This window comes from Haliaeetus leucocephalus, unplaced genomic scaffold, assembly GCF_000737465.1.
Source record: "Haliaeetus leucocephalus isolate CR32 unplaced genomic scaffold, Haliaeetus_leucocephalus-4.0 Scaffold702, whole genome shotgun sequence".
Classification (NCBI taxonomy): domain Eukaryota; kingdom Metazoa; phylum Chordata; class Aves; order Accipitriformes; family Accipitridae; genus Haliaeetus; species Haliaeetus leucocephalus.
Genome location: NW_010973138.1, coordinates 4,111,353 through 4,133,084, shown reverse-complemented (window position 1 = coordinate 4,133,084; position 21,732 = coordinate 4,111,353). Strand labels below are relative to the sequence as shown.

At 36.7% G+C, this 21,732-nt stretch overlaps 1 protein-coding gene across 3 annotated transcripts in view; it reads left to right on the top strand.

Moving 5' to 3' along the window:
- DYRK1A (dual-specificity tyrosine-(Y)-phosphorylation regulated kinase 1A) overlaps positions 1-21,732 on the top strand; it is an 85,528-nt gene that overhangs the window by 23,365 nt on the left and 40,431 nt on the right. For 2 of the 3 annotated variants that reach the window (XM_010580331.1, XM_010580333.1), the window contains exon 2: positions 6,526-6,605. In XM_010580331.1, the coding sequence (XP_010578633.1) occupies positions 6,596-6,605 (10 nt within the window). In that variant the 5' untranslated portion in view covers positions 6,526-6,595. Of the gene's footprint in view, positions 1-2,025; positions 2,107-6,525; positions 6,606-21,732 lie in introns of those variants that run through there. The other variant, XM_010580332.1, reaches the window with a different exon arrangement.

Genomic DNA, 21,732 nt, shown 5'->3' with positions numbered 1-21,732 from the left:
GCTATATGGGTCAAGTGTAAGTTTTACACTGTCCAGTTCCTTCATATACAAGGGAAGCAGTATATTTTTCAGAAGTTATGCATTTCTTTTCATAAAAAGGAAATGTTTAAAAAATTATATGTTATAAATCAGATATTTCAGAGATTCAGATTGCACTTGAAGTCTTACTGAATTAATACTGGTTTGACACCATTGTAGGTCCTTCTATGATAAAATTAGGTGCACTTCAGTGTTTAGTATTGTGACACCAATACCAGTCTAAGAAGCCCCTTTTTGTCCCAGCTGTATGTTCCTGCTTTTTTCCACCTGGGTCAGTTCCCCAGTGCAGTTTGAGTGATCCTGTAATAGTAGCACTGTCTCAGCCAAGCAGATAGCAGTGGAAAAGGTACAGGATGCTTAAGCGGTACTGCTGCTGAAAAGAAATTATTGCTCTACTGCAACTGTAGTTCTGCCTTTGCCAGGTTTGAATTTGGGTGAGAAACTTTGTCATTTCAGTAAAACTGCTTTTACATGGTTTCACACTTAAAGGATGGGTTCTTGCATCACGTGTTATAAATTTAGCGTAAGAGTGAAACTAGTCATTCACAGTATAGTCTTTTTAGAGGAACTAGTGCTTTTAGGAACACTGAAAATAATTTTACAGTATACAAGAAAAATGATGGTAGAGTGTGTTTTGGTTTAGATGCAGTTGTTTCATAAGTATCTCGCACATACTGATCTAGAAACTAGCATAGTCTTCTAGTTTAGCAATGTGCATTTAAAACTCGTTGGGAGTACAAAGTATAATACAAGCTCTGAGGATGAATGGCGTATCAGTGAAGTGTTGTATAAACTCAGTTTTAATTGTTGTTGTCTTTTCACTCTAACTTGGAAACCAGTCATGTACAAAAATGCCGTCTTCCCAAAATTTTAAGATTCTCTTCCTTAAGCATGGGGTAAACTGACAGATGAAAGTGACTGTGCTCATGGTTCCATGAATATGCAAAGTAAACTGAAGAGATGTATATTATTTTTTCTTATTGAATTATGAATTTTAAAACCTAAAGATAGTGGTAATGTAGCTGCTAGACTATTTCAGTGAAAACATTCAGGTAATAAGTTTTCCATAACACCAAAGCACTTAAATGTGGAGACAGGGATCTATGACTTCTCTGGGAACATGCTAAATGTGATGCTGGTCGCTAATTACTTGTATTTTGCTTAGTACTCAGTATTATTGGCTATCAGGTATAGAAACATGCAGGTGACCATAAAAGTGGAGGGATATTTTGGGTTTTCATGCTGAAACCGTATTGGCTTTTAATTTTATGTATGTGATTTTGTGGGAGAACCCGAGATGATGTACTGAGTTTCTACTTGGTAAATTGGATATATGAAGTAGTCTGATTTTTTTTTTTTTTTTTTTTTTTTCCCCTTTTCATTCTTGTGAATTATTTCTTGGGACCAACAGATGTGATGTTATATATAAGTAGAACAGAAACAGTAAATACGCGTTTGTATGTGTGTGTTTGGTTTTCAGATGTATGTTAATTTGTACATCTAAACATATGGGATTTTACCTAGTAACAGAACACACTGTATGTGCTGGGTACCATAAAAACAATGATTTGGAATTCCTCAACTGTGTCTCTCTGGGAGCTAGTCCCGGAAGTTGAGAATCACTAACACCCTGTGAGATTTATTTACTTACTTATTTTAAATTTCAGTAGTATTGGTTGTACTTCAGATTTTGGTGTATTATTTAAAATACTGCATAATAAATCTGATGTTTTTGGTGAATCTTTTGCCCTGTATGTCTTATGTGAAGCAACGTCATTGGTTGTCCGTGTGTAGTTTCAAGAATAGGCTGCTGAGATGCAGAATAACAGCAGCTTAAGAAATTGCTATTGTATAGATTTATATATGTCGAGATCCCTTATATTCCAGTATGTTAATAATATCAATGTAATGGTGTATACCTCAGGATAATTTTCCTAGTAAATAAATATTTTTGCTTCTAAGTAAGTATTTATATTTTATGTTGCTAGCAACAGGCCTGCCTGCATTTACCGAAGGTCAGTGACCTGAATTATGTTCATCTCTCACAGCAGTTTGTGTAGTCATGAGGTACGTAAAGATTTCTCCGGTGCTTCATGAGTATGACTTTAGAAATTATAAATAACCTTTTCACAGAGGAAAAATGTCAAGAAGCTTGTTGTCATTAGTTTGCAAAAGGTGCCATATTGAATCTTACAATACAGTGATACTGAATAAGGAAAATAAACCTACATACAAAGTGTTTTAATCAGTAAAATGTAAGAAGTAAAACCCTCCCCAGCAGACTTCTCTTTTAGTTCAAGCTCTTGGGTGTGCTATTGTTGATATTCTGAAAACTTCTTTAAATTGTAATGGAAAGAATTCTTCATACATGCTTAAAATTAAAGCAAAATTGTAGTGAAAATGTAGCTTTTCTTTAAAGGTGTTTATGATAGTTGCCTTTAGCACTTCGCAAACTTGCATTGGATAGAATTGGATAGAATCTTTTAACTCTAGATGCTTTAAATTAAGATCTATTATAGAAAGTAAATATGCAACATATTGTATGACTTACGTACATTCTTAAGTTTATGAAATAATATAGTTTAAAAAAAATAGTCTTACTGCTCTGCTGCATCTAGATTCAGCTGAGCTGGCTTCCTGCTGTGCTTATATGTAATAAAATTGTCCTCATTTGCAAAAACTCACGATCTGATTGGTATCCAGGCAAACACAAAAAAGAGAAGAAATGGGGGAGGAGGATGAAACTTCTTCAGAGAGATGTTAGTAATGGTTTTTGCACTTTAACTTTTAGGTTTTTAGGAGTATGATTGTTCTGAAACCAACTTTGATTTACAGTGAACCTATTGACATAAGTTGGGTATTGAGTGTTTTGAAGGAAGGAGTGGATGCTCTTAAGGAATACACTGGAATAAAACATTAGTCCTCAGAGAGGTTAATAGGTGAACTAGGTTTATGGTGTAAGGAAAAGTCAGAGACTCATGAAGGCTTTGTTTTTTCACAGTCACCATCTTTATAATATGGTGGAGTATAACCTGAGATAAAATGTGCTCAGCAATAAAGCTGAACTCTACACTTGAAATTATTCATGAATGTGGAGTGGCTTTGGATAGGTAATCCCATTATCTGTATTTTGAGTAGATCAGAGGAGCATTGTGTGGGTAGGAAAGATGAAGAGTAGAAAGCAACATTAATTAAAATAGGAAATAAAAGCATGAAGTAGTTTTAGCATGGTAGGTTCATACACAGTTGATTTCTAAGAACTGCTCTCTGTTTAAATGAAAGACTTCAGCTTTTATTCTTTTTGTTTGCTATATCACTTTCAATAATTTGCTTTTCAACACCTTTCTTGTCATCTCTTCCTCCCTCTACTCCTTTATTTCCAATTCACTTCTGTTCTATACCAGTAAGTAGATCAAACTGGGTTCTTGAAGCCCAGTATATGTTATTACTAAGGGGATTCTTCTAGTAATGATCTTACAGACTGTGTGATGAGTGCGATTTGTTCTTGCCTCCTCTTATCATCAGTTTATTATCTAAACCAGGAAGCCCTTGTACAGGCTGTGTAAAAGGTCTTTTGGTTTTAAGAACTTGGCAATGCAGAGGCACAACAGAAGACACTCAGTTACTGAGTTTAATGTGTTGCCCCTGCAGCTATTATATGTGATTTGGTTGTCTCTATTAAAAAAAAAAAGTTTAAAATGTTACCCTTTTATGTTGTGTGTCTGTGATACTGTTACCATCACAGTATCTCATTGTCTTTTTTCTCCACTAATGTTTTAAAATTACTTTTTATGTTGTGGGTCCCTTCTTAGAATACAGTGCTACAATAGACACCTGCTTTTCCACTCCGGTTCTTAATTCCATGCTAGTTGTCCAGTTCTTCAGAATGTGATAATTGTTGGAGAGCTGTATTGGTTTGTGATGGATATATTTTGCTGGTTAGCTGTGAAGTGGGCAGATGTATTGATTCCTTGTTAATAAACTGTTAATGATTTTATAGTTACATCAGCAACTCTTCCTTATTGTCAGTAGCTCTAATGTCATCTTCTAAATTCTGAAATAATTCAAGTCTGTGTGCGTTACCTTTCCAGTGTGGTTTCTCCTTTCTTACACCTTTGTGAATTCTTTGCAAGATAAATACTTTTTCAGAGTTAGTATTACAAGTGATTTTAAAATATTCTAGATTTCGTATCAGCAAAAAGCATAGCTTCCCCTATGTATGAAGTTGCTTTACTGCTTTGACAAAAGCAGCTGTGTGATTTCAAGTTCTGTAGCTATAGGTTGGTAGTCTCTGTGTTTATTGGATAGTATGTTCTTATCAACTGATTTCCTCTTATGGTTTGGAATAGAGTTGGCAGTCTGTTGCCCACGACAGTGCTGTATGTTGCTAGCGTTGCAGTCAGTTTGATACAACATTAGGCTGTTGTAAAGCTCCGGAGATGTGCTAATGTGCTGCTTTTGGAGCTTACCATTCCCATTGTGGAACTGGCAGAAGACAATGTATGAACGCTCTACAGTCTATTGTGGCTGAAAATCAGCTAGCTTTGCTCAAACTATATTTGTTGATAGTTTGAACTAAGCTGGCTTAGTATTGAAACTAGCCTTGTACTGATGCAAATGAGAGGTGATTCTTGCTGTATTTGAGCTACAAGGTGGTGAAGACAAGAGAGTGATGCCTTCAGTCCGTGCAGCTACTACTGGAAGAGGCTTTCTATAATCCTGGTGTACATAGATACTGCAGGTTAAAAAAAAACAAACAAAAAAAGGTATCTTGGCCAGAGAGCTTTCAAAAATGGGACTGTAGCTCTGTAGCCTAAAGACACCCGTGTAGGCTGGACATACAGGACTTCTATTGTTTGTTTGTTTAAATCCAGAGACTATTTAGTGTAAAGAAGAGAAGAATTTTCTCTCCCTTTTTTTTTTTTTTCTTGTTCTTGAATACAAGTGACTGCCTCTGCTAAGTTTAGTGGGACTAAGCTCAGTGGAAGACACTGTGTCTGTCTGTGTGGTGTTTACAGTTAGCATACATACCAGACCGAATCTTTTATCCAAATTGAAGCAATTTAGGCATGAGAGTGCCTAGTTTGTGGGATCTTGCGTAGCCTTAGGCAGTACCCATCAGCCTTGCCGAGTTTATGGCTACTGGGGATGTGGCAGTGATGTTCTAGGTCTCTGTGGAACTTCAGCAGTAAAAAACTAAGGCTGTTGATTCATGATGTACGATGGCCAGTTTTTGTTTGCCTCCTCCATCTTTTGGAGGCATGACAGCAAGAACTCACCTGCTTGTAAAATAACAATAGAACCGCAGCAACATATGCTCCTACGTGTATTAAAAAAGTAATTCTTCCTTGTTGTCCTGCCACCCCCTTTTGTGTGTGCATGTCTTTGTGTGCATGTCACATTTCTGTGGCACAAGGAAGAAGCCAGTGTGGTGGAAGAAAAGCTGGCTGGGTTTAGGGTATATGCAGGACTTAAACAGTCATTGTTAATGAAGAAATGGAGTCAACTGCAACGTTTTCTGCTTACATTGCAGTAAATAGCGCATTTTAGGCTAGACATTTTCTTGGAGTTACATAAATCAGGAGGTGTTTAAATAATAATATAAACTCTACAATTTGAGCAGTTAGGTAATTTGCAGAGGTTCTCTAAAATTCTCATTACTTTCTAAGTGGTTTTGATGTTTTCATAGGTTGTAGACCACCAATGATGTTTTGTTGGAGAACAGGTGAAAAGCAAATACTTGAAAAATACTCTGACGCAGGGGTTGGTTAGTTGTTGGGTGTTTGTTTGTTTGTTTGTTTTTTCTTTTCATAATCCCACCATTTTTTTAAACTTTTGTTAGAGACTTCTTCCTAGAAACTCATGCCTTTATATCTCTTTGTCTTGTAGAAAGTTGTAATTTTATTTTTATGATCATACTTTAATTTGGTGTAAGGTGAACCTAATGCAATTTCATGTGAGATAGGAGGAAGAAATGGACTTGTACATTTATGGATTTATGTGCACTTATAGTTCTACAGTTTGTTGATTGGGTAAAATCCTACAGAAGTTGTCATGTTTTATGAATATTGTCCTGTGTTTCTGTAAAAATCCATATATTTAAGGGCTTTGCACAGATGGGTAACTACCAATAATTTCACTTTTGTAGGTCTGAGAAGAACTTTTTTTGGAAGACCTTAATTTTCAGAACTGTTCAATGACCAGTTAAAATTTAAGTTAATCCCTGAAATTTTGATACTTAGATAATTTTTTTTTTCTAACAATCGATGTCAGTGGAAGATAGTCTTTCTAATGTCTGTCTCTACTTTTACTGTCAGAAAACTTCATTTTCTGTTGGAACTTCCTTGGTTTAGCTCTGTAGTTATACCTGAGCTAGGGTTGAACTAAGCACTACATGGATCTAGTAGAATGGAGGTTTTATGGGGTTTTTTTTAGGTATCTTACTAGTTTGTATTTACATTTACTTCTTTTTTCTTCATTTTGCAGTGTTGTTTGCTGCTGGACTCCCCCCGTCCCCCACACCCCTGCAGGATGATATGAGACTTGAAAGAAGACGATGCATACAGGTAATCTTATTTTCAAGGGTGTTTAGAAGGGAAATCTTTGATGTTCTTGATTTACTTTTTGTTTCTATTCCATTCTCTGCACCCCCAAAATTATGTTGTTCCAACCTCAGTAGAATATTTAAGAATCTGCAGAATTTCAAAATCTTTCTTTGCCCTTTGAAACTCTTCTGCAACAGTCCAGGAAGAAGATGGTTTCCCTGAATGGAAATATTGTTTCCAAAGTTTTATGCAAAAAAAAAGTTTGCTTTTAAAGATGCTAACTAAATGTACTGCTTTCAGTCTTGTCTTATTTGTTATTACTCCCTTTTAATGCCCTCCACTTGCCAACAGATGTATGTCACCTTTTTAGTGACACACTATTTCAATCATTCATTAACTTTCTTTTAAAGAAATGTTACCGATTCATCTGAAAAAGAGCATTTCATTCAAATTAATAGCTAAGAGTTCACTATGCCTTATCACATGCTTATATCCAGTTACTGTAAGATTTCTAAGGAACTGATGATCTTTGCACATCTTTGAAAGTCACTAGTCATTCTTCAGATTGGTGTTTTGGGAAGTTCTTCCGTTTTTTGTTAATCAAAATACTGTACGTACCAAGTGTATTTGCAGATTAAATAGCTTATTCTTAGTGATACTGTTTTGCTGGAAATACGGTTATTATTTTGACATGAAAAATCATGATCAGCAGAAGTAGAATAAAATTTAGGTTGTACAGGAGGATTGATGTAGTTCTTCTCACCCAAATGCCCTTACTTAAGCAATGAACAGTTCTGTGACTTACATTTTGAGGCCTATAACAATGAAGTACACATAAGACAGATCTTTTATTTTCTTGTTTGGCTTTAAAACCCATGAATCCTTGGGGCTGGGGAAAAAAGCTAGATAGATTTACGTATGCATCCAGATCATCTCCTGATTGACAGTTTTCAGTTGCATCAGCTGTTCATGCATAAACAGCTTTAGAGGGTATATTTACATGGAGCATGTTGGATTATGACCAAGATGCTGTAAGTGCATATTTCATTCTGTGAAAACTAAATATTCATTCATTTCAGTTGAATGTTTGTAAGTTGTATGTTGATAGCTCAAGTAAAACTGGGTCTAAAGAATTCTAAAATTAGGTGGGGCAAAGAAGAGGAGAAAGAAAAAAGTATTCTGAAGGGATATTTCATTTATTTTAAATATATAAATCTGGAGGAATAAATTTAAAGTCTCAAAATTGAATCTTTCGATGTCCTGTCAAATTTGTGGAGTTCTGTCTAGCAGGCAGTCATTGCAATTGATAACATTGTAGGTCATTTGCTTGTTGCAGTGTAGATTAAAATATAGCCCAACTTAAATATTAAGAAAATGGCTTGAAAGCTTTAAAAGTATTGATCCCAGAACTGAAAGGAAAGATAGTATTGTGAAATAGTACCTTATGTATCTTACACTGTTTGAGAGAATTAAGTTTCATATTGGAATACGTTAATCTGATTTAAAACTTAGGCACTTTCAGTTTTGGTCGGGATTTCTGATGATGGTGAGCTTGTAGAATTACGAGCTTCAAGAATAGAAATGTATACAAGATTTTAAATTTTAAGTAGTAATTCTGTCTTCTAAAGCCCAAATTCTTTATTTAGAAGTCCCGTGATAAATACAGAGTGAGAAACAGTCATATCTTGACAAAGACTTGCAGGCTTCTGATGTGTCAGATAAGTTGGAAGTTAGACAAGTAAGATTTATTTGCAGTTTTCTGTTTATTAGGAGAGCCAATATTAGTATGCTGAGGTTCTGAGAATAAACTTGATTTGCATGCCTTAAAATGAAAAAATGTACTGTAATTATTTTGTAATGCAGTAACAGCAAGAATCATATGATGACTCTGCTGATATCTTTCTCCAGTTCAAAGTAGCTGAGGAGAGGTCAGGCCAGAAATTGAAAGGTTTTGTGGTTATAGAGGACAGGTCTTTTGCATTTTCAACAAGGCTTGGCTTCTGAGGGTGACTGATCTGGGTGACTGATCAGAGATGCCTAGTACTGTCTCAGGTACCTTTGGCTAAAGGATGAAAGCTTCTATAGGCTAAGTGAATTGTTTCTTATAATGGGCATCTCTTCATTTCACTGGAAACTGACCTACTCTAAAACCCTAAAATTAACCACAGCGTAACTGAGGGAAACAATCCTCTTGAGGAAGAGGATTTTTTCACTTTTTTTATCTTGGAATACTTGAATTTTAGATCACCACTTAAGCTGAAAACACAGAAATGTATTAATGTCCACTGCTTTAAAAAAAAAAGTGAAAATATTAAGAAATGGTGATATTGAATCTTATTTTCCAATTTGACTAACCAGGAAACCAAATTTGCAGCCTGTCTGACTTCTGGTTTTGCCCTTTCTTAGCACCTATGATATGTAGGACACATGTAGAGAAGGGCACTTTAAGATACTTTCAGTCTGGAGAACCGGAAGATTTTCAATAATTGCTTTTTGTCAGTCTTGTTAACTTGTAGATTTTATAGGTTCTATACTGCTTTTTAGTGAAATGCTGCAAAAAGGAAAGCTGGGGGTTCAGCTCATTATAGGAAAAGCTAAATTTCTATTTCAGACATGCTTGTTCACTACAAATGCATGTTGTGATAACAAAGTTAATGCCTTAGAATGTGGTTTGTGATTAAAAAGATATTTTCAGAATGTGAATTTTTCTTTTTACCTCTTTGTAGTTTGAAAGTCAGTCTCTCCAGGATGTTTTGTGAAAGGAAGGAACCATAAGTGCCAATGCTATTACTACCATTATGGTTGTAGTTATTATGCTGATAATCACAATAGCAAGTGTTTTTTATGGTGTGGTAGCATCAAATACGGGATTGTGCTCTGTACTTGCAAGCAAGAATTCATCTTGTGTTTAAAAGTTCATGTTTTCAAAGTGGTTGCTACATCTTGTCCTGCACCTGTTAAGCAGAGTATAACTGTATGGTTGGTTATTACTTTTTTCCCTCCTCTTTGTGGAGGCTACCTTATAAAAATGGATTGGTTCTGTAACAAAGAACTTTCTGGTTTTGGCTTTGATTTTTCTAGTTAGCTGCAGCCTAGGAATATGTAACTAAAAATAATTAGTTGTCTGATCTTTAAGCTTTTGGAGAGCTTAAAGCTTCTTGTCTTGTCTTAACCTTCATAAGAAAAGGACTGATATGTCAGTTGAGAGTATAAGGGACCAGTATAGATCTACTAAACCAAAAGTACAAGTTCCAGAAGCATCTATTCCTTAACACCACATGCTGATAACTCTCAGAGGAGATTAACTGGTAACAGTTAATGCTGAAGTATTGTTCTTGAAAGCAGAAGGGAAGGAAAAAGAGTCTGCATGTTCTGAACTGCTTCTTGATGATGATGCACTTTATATTAAAACACAACAGGTATCTCTTCCTGATTTAGATCTCTCACAAGACCATTGAACAACATTGTTTGGGACATTTCTGCATACTAAGGGCAGCATGGAAAACAGGGTAACTGTTACCAGTTATGTCTTAAATAGACATATGTAGTATATAAATATTACAGTATTTTTGCCCAATTCTTATGCCTGTATAAACTGATCCAGAGGTTTGATCATATAAATTCATTAAAAAGAAGTGTAGGGTGATTATTTTACCTTTAATTGTGCAGTAGAATTTATCATGTATTAACTTTATTTTTTTTAACACATTCACACTTTCATGGGTGGATTTGAATGTAGAAGACAGATCAAAATAATAGTTTATCAAGTTCTTATCATCATGAAAATATATTGAATGCACTAGAGATGTTGAGAACCAAGCAAATGATATAAAAGGTGAAAATTATATATTCAAGTTTGATAAAACATCGGAAGTGATCATATTGCTTTTAGCTTCAGGAAAATATTGATCATGTTTGGAAAAGAAAAAAAAAGCCATTCCAGTAGTACTCAATAAGAATAGTGCAAGAACAATGAAGTAGTAAATACTTGCCTAGATACTTGTGCCCCCCCCTCCCCCCCCCAAGCTGCATTGCTTATTAAAATGTAGCAAATGCGGAGTAAAGACTTGTGGGAAGTTCTTGGATTGGGTTGAATTTATAGTCTTGAAAGCGTACAGGTGTTAGTTTTGTGTAAGAGTAGAATGAAAATTTAGAATTGGGCCATGTCTCTCACATCTCATATTCCTAATATTTTAGCTACTGATTTCATTGAGCCTTGTAGCTATTTTGAATAATGTTTTTGTATCTGTCAGTAGTAAAAAAACAAACCAAAGCAAAAAATGCCACTGTTATTCTGTAGTAAAAAAAAATTGTGTCCAATACTGCTGCTCTGTATTTTGAAGTTCAGCTGTGTTATGCTATACCAGGTCTGCTGATATGCCTTTGAACTAGTTTGTACTACTAAGTTTTACCAGGGAATTCCAAAACCTTACTGGGGCATCACCTTTTTACTACTTACCTGTGTCTTCTTGTGGAGATGATGAGAGTACTATCTATGTTTCCACTTAAGTAATTGTGTACCTGGAGTGTCTTTTGCGAGATGTATGTTGCTGGCATAAAACCACAATTGGGTTGTAAAGGAGCAAACATTTGGCTTGTGTGCTAATTCCATACTGAAGCACGGTGTGGGCTGGTTCTGGTTTTGTTTCTGTTTGGTGACTTCCATTCCAATTAGACTGATTCTATCTGTCAGTAACTTGTTCACATATTTGATTGTGTCATTGCAGGAAGTTTTTGTTGGATATACAGGTCTTGGCTGGGCAGATAAACAGAAGTTTAACATAAACAGAAGATAGCAAGAAAATAACATAAGAGATGGAGTTGCTCATTAGTAGTGGAAGTTTTAAATATAGATAGCTAATGAGCACTTTGAATGAATACGAATGCTTTTAGGGTTAACCACTGTTTTTACATAGATAATTCCCTTTGCAGGAGTTATTCATGCTGTCTTTCTGCCTGCTAGTTTTTTGTCAGCAGTTGTAAGAAAGCAGTCAGGAATGAGTTGAACACGGTTGTTTACTGAAGGGCAACAGTTATCATACTGAAAGTGGATGTTCTGCTTTTCAGAGATGGAGTCATTGACCTCAATGAATGATAACCTTGAAGTCAAAAGACTAGATTAATGCTCTACTTTCTGTATTTGAGATCAGAAATGTGAAAACCTGGACAGCTAAAGTTAGATTCATGCATCCATATTTAAAAAGAAGTTGCCTATTTAAAAGAAAAAGGGATTATTTTTTTCCCCCTCCTCCAAAATTGCTTAGTACCCATGATACTGAAGATTTAAGTTTTCAGCCCTCATCTAAGAGGAAACAACTGACAAAAATCCTGTTCCAGGGTTATGGCATGGAAGTATCACCTGGTGGAGAATGCTACTTTTCTTATTCAGGAACAGACTGAAGCATCTGAACCAGAAAATCTTGAGAGGCCTCTGTTTTTATTTAATTTGCTTCCTCTTAAGAGAGAGCAACTCTCTTAAGAGAGATAGGTGTGAATTCTTGTAGAAAGCCCTGTTAGTAGTTGTCTATGGTTTTTTTCATGTCTGGAAGTTTCATTTGTGTTTTGCAGCAAAATTGAAATATTCTTTCTTAGGCTGCTCATAAAAGTGCTCAGTGGGGCTCACAGGGGCATTGAGTGGCAGTAGTCAACAGCATCTCGTTTCTTCAGGAGGGCAGGGAGAGGGGAGGATGCAGAGAGCTCCAGCCATTGCAGCCAAGTCTACCTCTCCTGTGTTGGCAGAGTTGAGATATTCTCAGCTCCAGGGACCATTGAGATAGGGATTCAGAGGAGCTTTGCACTTTCAGAAGCATTACGTTGCTGCATAATGCTTGAAATAAAAGTATCTTAAAGATACACACCTCTAGTTTTTGGAAAAGTAATTTCTATTCATTTTGTATCCTGATTTATGTGGTCCTCTTTTCAAAACTTTTTTTTTGAGATAACTTTCAACAAAGTATTAAGTGATGAAGGCATTTCTTTTTGATGAACGGTAATGCTCCAGCAGCTATATTGCGAGGCTGAAACTTATTTGTTACCTATTTCTAAGAGAAAAGACTCATTTAGACTTGAGAAAAATTTGATTTTGAACAAAAAAAATTCAAATTCATGTTAGGAATTACTATCTTAATTATTATAAAAAATGTTACACATTTCCAGAATTATTGGTTGGTCTGTCCACTGAGAATGCCTGAGGTCTACAATGAACATAACACTACAAATACAGAGTCTTTCTTATAGCCCTTAAAGTCATCAAATGAGCAGCTGTAATGAAAAAGCCCCTGTGGTGTCAGAGTGTTCAGTCTGTGAATGAAAAGTAAAGGTTCTCTTGGGTAACACAGTAATAGGATGGCTAGACTGCATTTAGAGCTGCTAATATAGTCTCAGCATTGAGCTATATCATGTTGACTTACTGGCTCAGGTGTTTGCTTGTGTGAGTGTTCCTGTCTTAGGCATCATATTGCAGACAGCTTTCTTTGTCCTGTTTTCGTATGCTTTCCATAGCAAACTGCATTCACGGAGTGATACTGTTTGCCTGGGTTGGGAGGTTTTTGAATGAAGTTAGGAGTGGGGATGGCCTTTGAAGTGAATCTTAGCCCTGTGCTTCTTAGGGTAAGGCCATTGGTTTGTATCCAGAAGAAGCTTCTTCCCTTGAATTCAGCAATGGGCAACACTAGTCCAGGAGCTTGCCCTTTACAGCTTTCTAAGAATCACATCTGAAGTCTTGCATTCCTAAAGTACATCCTAGGGTGCAAATCTTTCATTGCACACAGCAATAGCTTTATTTGGATTTGCTGTCTGTGGAGACAGAATACCTTAAATTCATCAGTTTTGACCAGCCCTGGCACTAAACAAGCTTAATAGTGGCTTAACTTAAACATGCACCACTTTGGTTCCTTAGCATACCCTATGTAGAATCCATAAGCAGGGGAATAAATGTTTGTAGGAGGCATCCTATTTTATAAATCATGCAGTCACATATAAGTGACCTCTCCCTCCATCCATGAACAGTTATATTCTTTTGAGGTTAGGTTTTAAGTTAGAGAAGCCATAGGATGGCTCTCTTAACAGCCAGTCCCGAGTACTTCATAGTTCTTGGTAGGAATTCCGTTGATAGTACTTTATCAGGTAGGTGAGGTGCAAGAACTATGCAAACATTGTTCATAAATCTTGCTGAAACTGGACATTATGACTTCTTAAAAACTGTTATTTTTCTGTTTCTATCAGCCAGCTGTTTCCTATTCCCTTGATATATGGTTTTTAATACGTTTATATTAAATGCTATTCCATACGGTGGCGACCACACGTTCTGTTAGCTTGAAGCCTAACTGGTATGCCAAGCCGGTGTATTACCAGCTTGTCAAAGCAACATATGATATGCTAAGACTTGATGATGGAGTTTTTTGCCTAGTTACATGTAGGGCAGTAAGTGTTCCTCTCACCAGGTTTTATGATAGTTTCCATGTCTTAATATGCAGTCAACTATCCATGCTTATTAGTTTGGATATTTTCATAAGACAACTTAAGGACGTACTTGTCAGCTGTTGTATGTCACTAGATGCAGTTCAGACATAGTCTAAGTGGGTCTAGTTAAAACCTCCTGTACTAAGGAACGTAATTAAGCTTGGAAAATGTCGTAAAACTGGGAGTGTTTCAGTTCTCAGATTTTCATCTTGACACTCTATTCTCAAAAATACACATTTGTTGATAAGCTGTTACGGACAATGATTAGATTAGAGAGCAAGAAACAATCATTTGTTTTTATAAGTGGTGGTGAGACATTAAATTTGCAGTTTTGACCTTTCAGTTATCCTGGCAACAGTGGGTAAATGCAGCACAACATAAACTGATCAACCAAAGTGGTATTCTGAAGCCTTGTTTCTGGGGCCGAGCACTTCATTGATACTTACATCTAACTCCTGTTGATATTTTGCTAAGTTAGGTACGTAAATATCTTTGAAGATCTAAATTTTAGTATATTGCAGATAGAGACAACTGTTGAATGTATTTGCAATAAAGGTGGAACAGGTGGCAGCAGTTTTGTTCCAGACATAGGAGAGAGATTTGTTCTTGATTTCCTCTTCCCCCATGGAAATCTATTGGTGCCTGGATTTTCCTAACAAATTGATTATTAAGGGTCCCTTAAAAAACTGAGGGTGCAAGCATAGTATTAAGTTCTACTTGTACTGGTTATTTCTGGTTCTTCTAACTGGTTTCTTTTTTGCATACTCCTGATTTCTATTTCATTGTCTTACTGAATCCACTTTATGTGTGAACAGAGAATACAACCTAAAGTTTGGTATACCACCCAACACTGTTACCTTGTCTCACAGTGTCTTTACTAACCTCACAGAGAATTTTCATATTTGTGCATCTTGCCTATTTGAGGTCAGTATCTTGGAGTGAACTTGCTGCTTGTTTGCCTACCTCTGAAATGTAATGTAGAAGGATTGATAGATGTGCTCTGCCAGGAAATGAAATAGAAGGATCATGTTTGCAAAGGTGGGTGAAGTCAATTTCATTCTTGCCTGGTTTGTGGACACAAGCGATGTTTTACGTGGTTATGTAGGCAGTAAGGCATTTGAATAGAGAAGAAGTGTTGTAGTACTGTGATTATAGTCCACAGTTCCTTGGGTCTGTCTCACCATTCCAGAGGAATAAATAACTGTTTCTGGCAATACATGAAGATCCCTGTACAGACAGCAGCGATTATAGAAGCCCAAGAAGTGGGATGAATACAACCATATTTTGATGGATTCTTTTTTAAATGCTAGCTTATCTGTACTAGGACTTTCATCCATCTTCATGCTCCTCCAAGGTCACTGAATGTGCCTAGATGGTATGAACTGAGACTGCAAGTTTTTCTGTATTAGTAAAAGTATATATGATTTCACCTGTCACATTAATATGAGTTCTACTTGCTAGTAATGTCTCTCAGAAGTAGATGAGATCCTTCTCCGTGAGTTGGATTGAATATAAAATGGGTAAGTGCTATCTTCATGTAGGTATGGAATATTGGCTTACATGTATTGGATCAGCTTATTAAAAAATATTAAAGAAGAAAAACGTTTACCAAGTTTTGTACCTTTCAGTATATGGAGGCTTTGTGCTACCTTGAAATGAAAGGGGGAGCTTGCCCTTTGAAATATTTCACTTGCTAAAGTTTATCAAAATATCTGTGAAAAGCAACGGATGTCCATCATACCTTCATTTACAACTCTGTTTTAGGTAGTGCTCCATATTTTTATGTTAAGATGATGCTTTAAGTGGGCTATGTGTTAACTCCTTAAAGATTGTAAAAAAGCAGTAATCTATTAATTGATTTATTCTTGTTTCTTAATATTAAGTTATACATTTCTAAAATTTTTTGCTGTAAAATTAAGTAATCATTTTACAGCACTGAGTAATTCTTGGAGACCTACCTGAGTAAAATGATGTATCCATAGCATATAGTTTAAGTGTATTTCTGGTGCTTAGTCTCAGGTGGTGGTGTACAAAATCTAGTGTTTCTTTTAAGCTACATCTTCACATCTCTGAATTCTTCTCCGAAATTCAGTTTTTCAAAATTGGCATGTTGAGATGCTGAAGGAAAACTTTGATTCTAGCATTAAGATGATTCTGATAAATAACTGAAAAAATACAAGGTGGTCTTGTGTACTTCAATTTAGACTAGTTTGTGAAGATCTTTGCATGTATATGTTTTGTACTTGGTGATCCTCAATATCAACTAATTGTTCTTGTCCTTTGATCTCAATAGCTTCTTTTAAACTAAGCACCTTGCAAAGAAACAGATTCACCAGGCCAAAATCTTCAAGCAAGCAGTGCAGTTTTTAGACTATAGCTTTTGACATGCCTTCCTTCTTCTTTCTTTGCACCCCAGTATTTTACAAAAAATGTGTTCACAATTGAACCTTTTCTGTTTTGCCATTTTCACTGTTTGGAAGGAGATTTTTCTCAAGATGGGTAGAAGACACTGTTTGTAAAGTATGCCAAAAAAGAGTTGCAAGAGCAGATGTAGTCAGAAAAGATTTAAGAATAAAATTTCACAGACAAAAAGGCCCACTTCTCTGTTAGTAAATTGAATGTTCCCAGCCACTGAAGCCGATCACATGGAACAGCACACATCTGTGCTAGTTAACTGTCCTAGCCTGTAAAACTGGGTGGCTGCCTGAAAGCTGCCTATTGGGAAGGATTCCTGGAACATGCTGACTGCCACACATTCCCAGGAGTTACTGGGGAAGAGTGCTAGTTGGAACGGATGCTGTGAATGCTCTAACGTTTTATGAACTCAGTGGATCATAGTTCTGTGTTTAGGAACCTTCCTCGGCCCACCTGAATCTGTTAGTATAGATGTACGCAGCTGCTAGTTCTATGTTTACTGAACTGGTAGAATCCTTTTTCCTTTCCCTTTGTACTTACTGTTGTCTTGGAAGAAGACTGGTTTTTTCTTCCTGGTCAAAACAAAGAAAACATGTTATTTTACCTTTTGTTATGTATACATAATATATATATAAATATATATAACTTTTTTCCTGACCTGGAGCTGCAGGAATATTGCTTTGCTTCCTTCTCACATACAAAGCCCGAGATAATTTTGGCTTGCTTTCCTGTAGGACTTCTTCAAAAGTTCTCTTTTCTTCCATCTTCTGACAAATTGTATCTGTAAAGTTGTTCTTGTCCTCTGGCTTAGGTCGAGTTTATGGACTTTATGGGTCTTCATGACTTCTCGTCTGAAAAAAAGAGATCTTCCTCAGAAAAAGAGGCTGTTTCACACCCAAATCAATTGGTCAATTTTCAAGTGAGGATTCTGCAACTTCAGTTTAGAATGCTGTGTTCAGCTTTGTATTCCTACAAAGATACTGGTAGCAAAAGGCCCCAGGCAACAACTGTTTGAATCTTGAGAAAGGCAAAAAGTAGTTGTTGTGTTTTTTGTTTGTTTGGTGTTTCCTTATATGTCTGGAGGCATATGAAGCTCCAGGGGAAGGCAAGAAGTGAAACTTCGTTTTTTCTTGGGAGGAATCCAGACTCTATAGGCTGCCATCCAAATGCAAAAATTCTGACACTCTCTGTTCAGAAAAAATGCCACCAAAATGTAGCTAGCTGAATACTGCAGTTTTTCAATAGAAGGCAGTTTCCTTAAATAGAATTTGGGAGCTAACTTTGTCTAGAGCAATGATTTGGGTTAAAAACACTGCCAGATCTATAGTGACGTCTTTTTACTTGAAGTCTTTCACTCTCGCTACAGGTATTCAACTCAGATGCATGTAAACACTCAATGTATATTGAGACAGCTGAGGAATAATTTGTGTGCTGTAACTCTGTGATCTATAGCCTATATAATATGAATGAAAAATCTGCTTCACCATTTTTTTGGGAAGGAAGGGAATGGCTTGGTAGAGAAGAGAATGGAATTCTTGCTTTGCACAAAGACACTTGCTCATGATTTACAGCTTGGTTATAGTTTAAAAGTATTTTAATACGGTATTTTATTGTTTTATTTTGTATCACACTTTCTTCAAAGATCTGAGTTTATTAGCAGTATCTTTTTGCCATCAAAAATCCACATTATCCTTAATAACAGATTAGCAGTAGCTTCATCTTTCCAACAAGCTGCAGTAAACCATTAGGAAGATTGTTAATCTCCCTCTTACCTAAGCCTTTTGATCAATTTAGAGAAAAGTGAATTGGTGTCTTATGAGCAAATCTATGTAGCAGGCTACTTACAGTGATTTGGTCTCCTCTCAAGATGAGCTTCATGGTTATTTATCTAATGAATCAGCTGAATTTCATCAAAGACCAGGTAATTAGACAGTTATTGCACCTTTTGGATTAATGGAACCTCTGAGAGAGGTCTGCATTTCCTTTCTGTCTCTCCTTATTCAAAGATATGAACTATCTGCAAGAGTTGATCAGTTTTTGAAAATAAGAAATGCCTTAGAAAGTTATTAGAAGTGTGTGTTTAAGATGCTCCATGGAGAAGCATCAATATCCTCATTTTTGAAGAGTCAGGGAGTCTCTTTTCTCCAGCTCATTCTGGGGTCCTCAGTACAGTTACAGGGGAAAGGACAAGCATGTTAACTTCTAAGTATGAATCTGTATGCCTAACATGCTTCTGGCCTTCAGTAATTAAATCCTGTCTGTCTAGTTCCTCATCTGAGTAGACAGAATCTAATCTACTTGATTACAGAAGGGGGTTGTATGCGTGGGTCCACCGACTATTGATCTTTCTTCAAGTTACATTCCTTGATTCTCAACCTTATTCTTTGAGACTCTGTGATCATTCCTTCAGAATTCAGAAATAAAGTAGTAGGCAAGCACGTGTGCGTGCATGCACGCACACACATTTCTTCCAGGCAAATGGCCCCTTCTGCTGATGAACATAGAGAAGATAGTTTAGATGAATTGTTCCCAGTGGATGAGCTGAACTCAGATATCTGCCATTTTTGGATACACATAAACTGAAGAAGGATGGAAAGTCTTTGAGTGTTTCTTATAAAGCTTTTCTTTATTTGTTTGAACAGAGTAGAGCAGAGTGGAGTATGAAGCAGCACCATTAAGAAATATTAGCTTCTTTTATCAGGGTTGTCAAAAACTAGCTGAATTTTGCTGGGGAAAGTCAAGCTAACATATAAAATGAGAGAAGGTGGGAAGGCATCTGTCTTTCCCCAGGTTTGCAGTTGAGTCTAGTTTTTAGGGTAGCTGTGCAAACTGTGAAGATTATATACATAGCTATTAAAAATATTTTATAGTAGTAAATAGATTAACTCTTGGCAGCATATTCAGTTACACCAAAGGCAAGCAGAAACAGATTGAGACATATATGAATAAATTTGTATTCTTATTTAAGAGCTTTTCAAAAGCTTTGTTTGCACAGCTATGCATCTGTGATAACCAAATGATAAAGCTCCACATTATGTCAGTAGGAATTTTGGTCAGTATTGAGAACTTATGCAGAAACATGTTTGCATGGTTTCTGTAAAAATGATGATAGCTGTATTGTCCTTGATAAAGAAAGACAGGAGAATGTCCAGTGAGAGATAAAAGCACAAAGGGAAAAGTGGAAGTGTAACTATTTCTTTTCATTTGGGGGACTTTAGTTGGTCTGTTTGTTTTTTTTTTTTCTATTTCCTCATAATAGTATTTAATACAAAGTTTATATTCTTACGTGGCACATATTAGCCTAGACGTACTCACTGACTTTGTTATTTCTTTAACATGTCAAGGTTAGATGAGCGTTTTTCCTTTGTCATCACTAAGCCAGTTTACTGAAATTTTTTGATAATGCATTTCTGTAAGTAAAAGAATTGTAGCTTCCCATGGCAGAGTTCTTTCCTATTCATAGAATCATAGAATGGTTTGAGCTGGAAGGGACCGTAAAGATCATCTAATTCCAACCCCCCCTGCCATGGGCAGGGACACCTTCCACGAGACCAGGTTGCTCAAATACGATATCAGAAACTTTGAAGAGAAAATGTGAAGAAAAATGCTTCAATGTAGACTACACAAGGCTATAAGAACCTATCAGGTCACATTCTTGTGTGGAAGCGTTCTCCCCATGACAGGAAGATACGCTGCCTCGTTTTGGATGATGAGCACAATCCAGCTCAGTCTTCTATTTATTGGAGCTTTAAACCCTAGGCAAGACAGGAGCACCAGGAAATTTCAAGATTCTCTCCACAGATAACTTTTTTCAGTCTCAGAATCGAGCAGACAGATAAGTGTCTTGAATCCTATGCCTTTTGAGAAGGGGTAGTTGGTTCCTGATCATTAGTCTGCAATGTGCCCAGGTGCAGACCTCCCATTTGCTTTGTGGTCAGAAGACTAATCTCCCTTTCTCCTGCAAGGTGTCTCTTAATTTTTTCAGGCCTACTGAGAATTCAAGAAATGTTCACCGTAATGTCATACGCATGAGTACGGTAGAGATGGACCATTTTGAAAGGTTGTAAGAAAAAACACAGCATATGCAAACAAAACTGCCATCTCTGCAGTTAAACTCTGTGCCAACCTTATGACAGTTTCTGTGTTTATAAAAAACACAGTGCTATGCCCCAATATAAATGTGCTTAGCGGTTCACTAATGAGGACTTCGCTTCCCTTGAAAATCTATGGAGGTTGAAGTGGAGCTGACTGGGGACTTCATTGCTACTACAAACTTGTTTCTCATGCCCATGAAGATGGTTTGGCTTGCTTTCTCTTTGATACCATGAGCATTTCAGAGAAATCCCTCCATGGCCTTTGGGACATGCTTACGTAGGAAGACAGATTAGGTTATGTTATTCTCCATCTTCTCTACAATTGTAGAACCCACAACAAAATAATTATCAGCACATGAAGAAGGCTATCTCTGACTTGAGTCCTTTTGATACTGTTTGTTGATCATTAGTCTCTGTGCAGCTCTACCTTTCCATATGATTCCCATTTGTAGCATAAAGTTTTAGCATTGCTGACATGTTGAAACATTGGATTATCGGCTAAAGGTGGCTAGTACCATGGCACTCTCAAGAGTCTACCATGCTTCCTTCTTGCAAATAATGGCAAAGGCCATTTTTCCATTTCTGTCTACTCCCTTTTGTTTCTAGAGATGTTAGAAGTCTCCCCTTACCCTTTTGTGGGGCGGAGGAAGAGAAAAAGAGGGAAAGTCCTCTGTGGCGTCTTCTGTTTGTACATGATAGGGCTCTCTGAAGTTGCTAAGAATTGTAGGATTTCTGCAAATTCCTGTAGAAGTCTTGAAGAGCCTGTCTGAGATTGACATTTTGAAACAGTTTTGTGCTAGCTTGTACAGCAATGCCGGCGAACAACACCATGTTGCTTTCAACCCAGATGCTTTGGCAAATAGCAGCTTCATGTGTTGCCACTGCTTGGCATAATCACTGATGCTACAAAGCAGTAGCAGGTGGTTTGGATTTTTTCTGCTCATTTTGCACCAAGTCCCTATTTTTTGCAGTGGCTTTGGAGCATGATAAACAATATTGCTCTTTTTTCTGGTAAGGATTTAAGCTCTTAGATGCACTTGGTAAAAAGTTGGGCTCAATGGCAGTCTACTGGATGAGGATACTAAGCTACCCAGCTCTCATTTTCTTTTACAGATATCTTATAGGTGACAGATACTATGCTTGTTTTATACACTCCCCCCCCCCCCCCCCCACCCGCG